General features: G+C 42.7%; 1 protein-coding gene across 2 annotated transcripts in view; it reads right to left on the bottom strand.

Annotated features, from left to right (window-relative positions):
• Positions 1 to 9,790, bottom strand: part of tmtc1 (transmembrane O-mannosyltransferase targeting cadherins 1) — a 343,046-nt gene that overhangs the window by 298,126 nt on the left and 35,130 nt on the right. For both annotated transcript variants that reach the window (XM_050036058.1, XM_050036057.1), the window contains exon 2: positions 387 to 564. In XM_050036058.1, the coding sequence (XP_049892015.1) occupies positions 387 to 564 (178 nt within the window). The remainder of the gene's footprint in view (positions 1 to 386; positions 565 to 9,790) is intronic.

Here is a 9,790-nt window from a genome sequence, read left to right as displayed (position 1 = left end):
TTTTTATGTCGCGGCTGCAGCACACTTGGATCACTATGGATGAGCAGTATGGAGGTACTCTGTGGATTCAATTTTGTGTTCTTGGACATTAGTCTGGGGCGCCGTCTACCATTAGGTGTGCTAGCCGCTCCCCCCGCTGATCTCCGCAAGGGATGTGAGGACTCCAAATCTTCACCAGGGCCTGCGTCGGCATATGGGTGAGTAGATAATGGCTGTATATTTCATTTTTGGGTGCACTATCCCTTTAATACTTGTTTAGTTTTTTAAATTTATTTTTGGTAGCAACTTTGTATAGTGCTCCAGATATCAAGGTGAAACCATGACTATAGCACAAGCTTCATCCTTATCACTCTGAGCCAGTTCATTAAAGTTTGTCATGTACTTACAGCCTCGGTGTGGACAGGATGCACAGCAAAGAGGAGTGCTGTGACAAAGGCCAGGCGCGAGTCTTCGAACACACATCGTTCACACGTGTGCATGAGCAGGCAGGTTACGGCACAGTGCAAACACACGTTTATGATGTGGAAATATAGAGGCGTCATGCCACCCAGCAGGATGTTCAACCTGACAGATAGAAACAGAGAAATATTCAGCACTATGACATGAGACGGGAGATGCATTTACATTAGATCTGAGTGAAAGTTATTTGTCCATATGTAAAGGATATTAGAAATGATCTCATATAACTCAACTTATACAAAAAAGATACACTGTTGATGATATAAGTGAAAAAGCCTGATCTACAACAATCAGCTGTATGCCACTGTGGGTTTACGATGGGAATCTCCAAGGTAAATTACCTTTTACATTTCCTGGATGAAGGGATGGTGTTATTATCCTGTCCAGAATCTCAATCTATTTTCTGCAGTGCCATGAATTTCAAATTAAAAGAGCCTGACTGCTTTATGAGAGAATGTCAGATTTCTACACTAAATAACACCCTGCATTATATCTTCTAGCAGCTTATCCCTCAGTTAGGAATAACAGTGAGATAAGCAATTTTTCACTTGGTTCATCATAATTGGTATTTTGCTGCACCTATTCCCTCTTGACCCAACAGAATATCACCAGGCTGAAAATCTCAAAATCAGAAAGAGTGAAGCATTTGAGTGGTTCAGGTTCCAGCTGTCGTTCAATGTCACTAAAGTTTATACTGTATAATAATTAGCTCATATTTATCATTACAGAATGAGACATTTTAATTTTAGAAGAAAAACTGTGAATTCACAGATTACTTTTTTTTTCAATGAGGGACAATCAGTAGATGTAATTTTAAGAATATTCCATCAATCCATCCATCCATTTTCATACGCTTATCCAGGGCCATACCTTGCCCAGTATGGGGACACTGCCCCCCACCCCCCCGGAGCCAGACCTCTGGTGGCTGGGCCAGACGGGCTGATCCCTGATGTCACAGACTGGCTCTGGCGACATGGTATAAGAATATTTTATGAGGTAATTGTTTTTGAACTTAATTGCGGACAAACCATATCAGACATGAATTATTATTACAGGCACAGTAATTGTTTATGTTTTGAAACAAGTCTGGAGGGGATTATGAACTCTGGGACAGTAGTTGTGGCTTGTGTGCAATTGAATTGGAAAGGTTTGTATGAATAACAATGACATATTTATTTCTGCATAAACTGAATCAGATAAAATACAGTTGCTTGTTGTTCAGGTTCTCCAAAGGATGTGATGGGAATGTCATTAGTTCTGCAGATTTTTTTCCACAACCCAAAACAGACAAATTACAATTTTGACCTGATGGTGGCACTAGATGGAAAGTCAGGGAAGCACCAAAGCCAGCTGGATTCATCATCTGGGTACGATGAATGCCTGTACAAAAATTTCAAATTAACTAAGCACAAAAAGTAAGGACATTTGTGTTTGGTAGATTATTTCTTTGTTGTAACAATGCTTCTTCGCAATAAATCTTATACTGTTGGAAAGCCTGTTTATTTCCCTTTTAAATGGTGCCACATTTGTAAGGAACATGCATCTGTGGGATGAGCAGCAGAGCTGAGTATGTGGGTTGCGCACATGAAAAATTTGCCAAATCTTCTATGCCAATGCCAAACAGCTTTTTTTGCTGTTGACTCTTGTCTGATGTTGATTGGTGGATTGGATGATAGAAGTCTGAAGAAACAAGACATATTGGCAATTTTACAATATATTCATTTTACAAACAGGAGCCTAAGTAGCGTGTGGAAGAACCATACACAGCCACAACAGCCTGGCATCTCCTCCTCATGCTGGTCACCAGCCTGGTCATAAACTGCTGTGGGATGGCATCCCATTCTTCAACCAGCATTTGTCCCAAGTTAGCCAAAGTGATTGTGTTGGTCACTCTGGCACGAACAACACGCCCAAGCTGATCCCACAAGTGTTCAATGGGGTTGAGGTCAGGACTACTGGCAGAGCATTCCATCCTCTCCAGTCCCAAATTTTGGAGGTAGTCTCTGATAAACCCCGCTCTGTGGGGATAAGCGTCATCTTGGAGGATAGAGTTTGGTCCCAGACTGTGGAGATATGGGATTGCCACTGGTTGCAGAATTTTATCTCAATATCTCTCTGCATTGAGATTGCCTCCAATGATGACAAGCCTCATTTTTCCAGTGAGGGAGATGCTGCCCCACAGTATCACACTGCCTCCACCAAAAGATGTTGCTCTATTGGTGCAGCAGAGCGTTCTCTCTTTTCCACACTTTGACCCTACAATCCAACTGCTGTAGGCAGAATCTGTACTCATCGCTGAACATAACATTCCTCCACATGTTCAGGTTCCAAGGCATGTGTTGCTGACACCAGCACAAATAGGGCCTGACAGTGAAGGGCAGTCATGGCAGGCCTCCTGGCAGCCCTATGAGTCCAGAGACTGTCTGCGTGCAGTCTGTTCAGGATTGTCTGAGGCAGAGAGCCGTTGGCCATATCATCCTGCAAACCTTGACTGCAAATCTGTAGGAGACTGCCTACGGTTCTTAAGTGCTGACAGGATGAGGAAAGAGTCTTCTTGGGGTGCTGTTTTCTTGGGATGCCCACTTCGCGGCCTGTCTCTGACATCCCCCATTATATGGAACTTGGCCTTCAGTTTGCAGATGGTACTAGGGCTCACTCCAAATACTGCTGCAACTTGGTTTTGCGGAACACCAGCTTGAAGTTGCCCTATCCAAGATTAGTCAAATGTGGCATGCCGATTCTTGGAGCAGACACCAACTGACCACTGTAGCAGGGCCCATGCTCACAGGTGGTTCATCTGGTACCTGGGGGGGTACCAGAACAAGAGTCAATAGAAACAGAAAAAAAGCTGTTTGGCATTGGCAGAGAAGATTTGGCAAATTTTTCATGGGCGCAACCCACATACTCAGCACTGCTGTTCATCCCACAATTGCATGTTCCTAACAAATGTGGCACCATTTAAAAGGGAAATAAAAAGGCTTTCCAACGGTATAAGATTTATTGGCAAGAAGCACTGTTACAAAAAATAAATAATCTACCAAACACAAATTTCCTTACTTTTTGTGCTTAGTTTAGTTGTTGAGACATTTAAGTCTGGACCAATGAAAAATCAAAAGAGCCATATGTATTCTCTGACATTATTATTAGTGATGTACTTGACAATACTTAATAACCAGGGTTGGAAATTAGCACCCGCCACTCACCAAATGCAGGTGAATTTGGCAAGTGGCGGGTGGATTTTATTAACCTACCCACAGTGTCAGGCAAAACAATTTAACAGGCGATTCAATTGTTCTATGACAAAGTTGACTCGATCACAGGGTGCTCTACTTAAGTAGTGTAGTGCACTGTGTCCTCACTGCATCTTCTTGACCAATCCAGATGAGGGTTTTCTTCTTCGTCTTCTTATTTGTCGTTACTAGCAGACCACAAACCAACTAAACCAACCAACTGACGTAAAAGAAGGCGAAGAAGATTTACAAAGCTGAGTAGTGTTAGCAGTTAACGTTAGCATGGGTGTGTTTGTTAAGCGGGATTTACACTTCTGCATTGAATTGGTGTCGTAACCTACGGTGGAGCCTCATGTGCACCTCTCACGAAATGTAACTACATGTTGCAGCAACGCAGACCTACTGTCTATTTTTGTAGGCTGAAAACCATTTCCCTCAGTGGAAACAAAGCTGTTATTTACTTCGATTTCACAGATAAGAAACAATAAATTGTGAAGACATTGAAGCCCCAACTAAATAGCATTTTAAAGAGGCAACAGATAGCATCTTTTCCAAAATATATCATTATTAAAATAATGTGGGTTGCACAGGGTAGTGGCCACAGTAAAATCAGACTATCAGCGTTTACATAGGTTACTTAGTGGCTTTGCAATCTTTGTAATGAGCTTCTGCCACCGGTGCCAAAATTTCGCGGAACAAAATCTGCTTTACGGCAGGAAACGCGTCATGTATTGCAAAATTGGTCAGTCAGCCAATCAGGGACTGGAGCCGGTCCTTCTGAGGAGTTGGGCATGAGATAGTTAAGTCACAAGCACAATGGCAGACGGCTTGGAAACAAGTGAAAAACAGCCTAGCAAAAGAAAAGGAGCTCCTCTGTCTGAGGAGGCAAAGAAGAGCAAAAAGGAGAGTGATAAAAGAAGAGGAAAAACAAGAGTAAACCTCAGTCAGGCGTTCAAGAGATGGAGGGAGCTCCGTGACCAAAGAGGCTTCAAAACCGATGTCCAGCTAGCTTTCTTTCTAATAGATCAGTAAGTAACACGGCTAAATGTTAGCTAGACAAGAGAGGACTGTACTGTACTGGCTGCTAGTTAATTCCTAGCTGGCCAGCATCGCAAATCGCCGCAACCAGGGACTGGATAGCGAGTGTTGGTCGGCTGACATCTTCGTTGCCATTCTACGGCAGCCCTCGGACAGTGATACCCCTCCCCCGCCTTCTGTTCTCTTCTCATGGAGGCAGCTATCGATGGACATTGCCCAGCTATGTTACTAGGCCGGGAGCCAGGTCCACCCGTCAGGATGTTTTTTGCTACCTTTTTTTCACTATTATTTTCAGTTATCCCATACCTTGGGCCATCACAAGTTGATAAGGAGCACCCCCAACTCTGGGCCGTTTGGTCTCAGGGGCCAAAAAAACCCCTTTTTGGGAAAAGTTTCTGGTGAAATGATGTCATTGCAAATATTAAGGTACTGCAACTGCAAAAATGGTCAGAAAAGTCTCAAATTTTTGGTGTATCCTGACCCATTGGGGAAACTAGCAGAATAAGATTCTGGGGCTTTCTGCCTTTCTACTTCCAAATATCACCCTCATCATACCCCAAAAGACAAATAAAATGTCTGTCCGCCTGACAAATTGTCATCAAAAGTGATTATTTTCAAGCATTTTATTACACATCTCACTGCCTCAGATGTATATGAAAAACTTCCCAAGTTTATAAGCCTCAGATGTATATGAAAAACTTCCCAAGTTTATAAGCTTCAATTTAAGCCCAAGATGACATTTCTATCTAGAAGATTACACCTGCTATGACCAAAGTTCTCCACTGTATCTCAAATTGGAGAAAACAGAACTTTCAAGCATTAACCTTTCAAATGGGATTAGGCTTATTTCTTGCATCTAAATAATATCTTAAACAAGATTTGAGAATTGAGGTATGTACTGTTATACTATCTGAAGCGAATTACGTGAAAAGTGAATACTACAGTATACGTTACACCCCTAGGTAGACCGGGGTATCAGGGTGCAACATAAAGCTATGCTGCGGCTAATGGTGGATCCTAAATAAACAAACAAACAAACAAAAAAAGCAACAGATTGAGCAAAGAAGGGTGCGGACAGTCACACAAAACCAGGGAAACAAATATGAGATTTATTAAAGAAGAAAGTCCAGGCAACACAAGGAATAAAGATGACTCTAGTGTGCAGTCATCACTAATTATCAAGAAGCCAACCATCAATAGAGGCTACTAACCAACAGCCAAGATAAACATTCAATATAGCCAAATGGAGAAACTAAAATACATCTCAAAATAGAATACATTTCTTTGGGTCTTAGATCTTTTCACTGCTCATCTATTGTACTCTGACCTCTGGTCATATTAGTGTTTTATATTATTTGTTGTAGAATATGTCTCAGAAGATTTGTTTTTAAAGATTTATTTATGCTGTCTCCTATATTACTTTCTCAGTGTGGCAGTGGTTGTCTGAGATATATGATCTAGCTACACTGATAGCATTTCTCTGATCCAGGATGCGTCCTCAACGTGTTTATGAAATCATCCTAGTGGGCTATGTGAGGAATCTATACAATCGATACATTAGCTGGTGATGGAACTATGTGGATAGAACTGGATTTTAATCATCATTTTCCTCTTCTTCCTCATCATCATCCATAATTGTATGGATTTCATCAGCCAAGTCATCCTCATCTGTTTCCTCTTCTGCCAAGACATCAACGAGGGCTTTGGGGATGACGTCCCCCTCAAACCATAGTGGTTCTAGCTTGCCAGTCTCCGTGTTTATATGAAATCCATGGTCAAGAGGGGATGAGATCTCCGGGTAGTGCTCATGTGCCCTCTTCCAGATGCATACCTGGAAGTTGACTCTTCTCATGTGCTGTAAGAGGACCCTCTTGCAAGGTGCGAAGGTCGAAAGATCAACGGAGAGACCCTGTCGAAGCTCAAGGCTTGAGCCACACATCTTCTTTACCTTAATCTCTCTTGCCTCATCAACCTTCTTGATTCGATGACTGAAACCATAGAGGCGACACGTGAACTCTTCAACACCACTGAGAATCCGCTCATCGAGCTCCCAAGAGTTCCCCACTTCAGCAAAGATCTGAATAAACGTTGAATTCTGATTCAGAATCTTCATTGGTCGCACCTTCCCTTTGCCTTTAAATGCACTGGTGCAGTCAGCACCAGTGAATGCATGCAAGGCCAGGAGAGCTGATATGTGTTCGTTTGAGTAATCTTCAGCCAGCTGGTTGATGTTGATCAGTCTATCTCCGATGTCGAAGATTATGTTGACGGTTGATGACTTGGCATAATATAGGAGGATGAAGAAAATGTCAGAGTCTTTTGCTCTGACTCTGACTGTTCTGATGTGAGGCATTTTGTTTTGGATAAACTGCATGTAAATAATCACCCTCACATCTGTTTCTTCATGGTTTGAACAGATCTCAGGTAGTAGTTCTTTTGACATCACTCCAGCATTACATTCTATCTTGAAAGCTTTACCAGCCTCTATGAAAATGACAGGCCTTCGGAGGATATCTTCCATCATATCTGGAGAGCTCCAGTGATCCAGAAGTAAATGAATGAATGCCTTCTTGTTTTCATCATTTGTGAGAAAACCATTCCAATCCACAGGTCGATGAACATTCAGCCCACTAACCATAAAACGTTCACCACAACCTCTGCGATCCCTCTCGGCTGATTTTGGTGAATAAAGACGGTCAACGTAGGTGTCTGTGCTGAATACCGTTTCAGCGGCAGCAGGTAGGCTTTTGAAGGTGCGCTCTGATATAGTCTTCATTGTCTGTGGCACATCGCGCATGTAGAATGAGGATTTTCCATCTTGAATGAGAGCACATTGGCTTGGAGAAGGAAGTTGCGCATTCTCAGCATCTTTGATCATGTGGTTCATTCCTTTTGCTTTGTTGGTTTTTGCAAAAAAGCCATCGATTGTTGAGATGGAGTATGGCGTCAGAGTCAAGGGATAGGTCATTAGGTCAGAGATGCTTATTTGTGACTTGAGTTCTTGTGATTTGATGAAGATCTGAAAGATAAACCCACTTGTGGCCTTGTACTGGATCACTTTTTGGTTTGATGCCATAAGCTTCCTTTTAGGTGTGGTAGATGACATTGTCTTGTATCTGTTCCTCTTGATGGGTTCAAAGAAAAGGACCTTTTTTGTTTGAAGTCGATCACGGATGAACTCCGCTTTTTGAGTTTTGCCATTTTTCAGGGCATTCAGCACATCATAGCGCACCTCTTCTGGCATGGCTGCTCCTGAGGTCAAACTTGTCAAGGGCTGCGATGTCTCAAGCTGAAATGGGTTGATAAAACTCTGAAAAGCCTCTACTGTTTGCTGGACTTGCTCCTCAGACCGAGTGATTTCACGTGGTCTAAGATCTCTTTGCTGCTTCTCTGTACGTTCGCCTCTGCCACTTGTCATTTTCCACATGGCTTCTACAAACTCTCATTTGGCATGGGCAGTCAGGATATGTCGTTGGCTGGCTTCATAATTACTGGTGATTCCACAGATCCCAGCAGAATATGTCCCAGACCCTGAGTTTGACTTCAGCCATTTCACAGCTGTCTCTTCTATTGTTTTGTCAGTGTGGCAGCGGTTGCCTGGGATATGTGATCTGGCTACACTGATTGCTCCAGCACGCAAAAGTTTCTCAGATCCTGGATGTGTTTCCTCAATGTGTTCAAGAAAGTATCCCAAGTATGTGAGGAATCTAGCATAGTTCTGCTGGTCTGAGCAGAAGAAGAGGTCTGGCATGTTGGTTAGGGCAGCTTTGTATCCTTCATAGTCATTCATTTTGATTGCCTTATTCATTGACAGGACGAGCCAGGTGCAGTCCATGTATTCCATCCAAAACTGTCCAGTTTCTCCCATTCTCCATTTCTCACTGCTTCTCTGAATGCATGATATTCTGCCATATGGTGAGATACATCATCTGATGAGAGAACTTCAGAGAGAGTAGATTCATTCAGAGTGAGCTTTTCCAGGAATGCAGTCCCCTCTGGAGAGAGTGGTTCATGAGTTTCCAGATACTTGTCATAGAGGAGCCTCTCTAGAGCTTCCAGCATGGATTTGTGTGTGTTCATTGCTCTGTCCCAGTTCTTTCCATCAGTGACCCCAGCCACAGAGCCAGTGGTGATCAGTTTTGCTTCCAAAGCCACTTCTACCCATCCACTCCCTTGACAGTATCTTCTGCCTATGCCTTTCAAGTATGCTCCACAGCAATGGAACGTACCAATGAGGATGATATGTTTTTGGTATTTTTCAGGTTCATTCCAGATTAGAGGGTATGCTTTCATGCAAACACCTAGATCAAATGTACTGATGGTGTACTCTTGTCCAGCTTCAGAGGACGCAGCTTGGCTGCATCTAAGGCATTCTTGAATGGTTTCCAAGTCAGTTATGGGCGCATTGATCATGGGATAGTACCCAATTGTGGTGAGGCATTTTGGAGACTGGCCAGTAATAGACACCCAGCCTGACAAACCAGGGATGTGCTGATCCCTGGAGTTGATTTTACGAGCAAAGACCCAAATTAGATCAGTATCTGATGATTTTGATGCGCTATATGTGGTTGAGTTATTTGAACCAGATGACACCAAGTTAGTTGGTTCAGATATTTTCCATTTGTAGTAAGTTGGCAACTCTGTGGCAGGACTTTTAAATGATCGCTGCTTTTTTGTAAGCTGAGTGCTAGGATTCGACTCTTTTGTGGGCTGTGATGAGGTAGGGGTGTCTGCATCTACCCAGGAGTCTTGTGTGGGCTGTACTGAGGTATGTGCTTCTGCATCTGCACAGGAACCTAGATCTTACATGTAGATCCCTGCGGCGGTATGAATAGACCCTGCCCCATATACAGTGGTGTGAAAAAGTGTTTGCCCCCTTCCTGATTTCTTACTTTTTTGCATGTTTTCCACACTTAAATGTTTCAGATCATCAAACAAATTTAAACATTAGTCAAAGATAACACAAGTAAACACAAAATGCAGTTTTTAAATGAAGGGTTTTATTAATGAGGAAGAAAAAAATCCAAAGCTACATGGCCCTGTGTGAAAAAGTGTTTGCCCCC

Source organism: Epinephelus moara, chromosome 23 (assembly GCF_006386435.1).
Source record: "Epinephelus moara isolate mb chromosome 23, YSFRI_EMoa_1.0, whole genome shotgun sequence".
In the NCBI taxonomy this organism is placed as follows: Eukaryota; Metazoa; Chordata; class Actinopteri; order Perciformes; family Serranidae; genus Epinephelus; species Epinephelus moara.
This window is presented reverse-complemented; position numbering and strand designations above follow the sequence as displayed.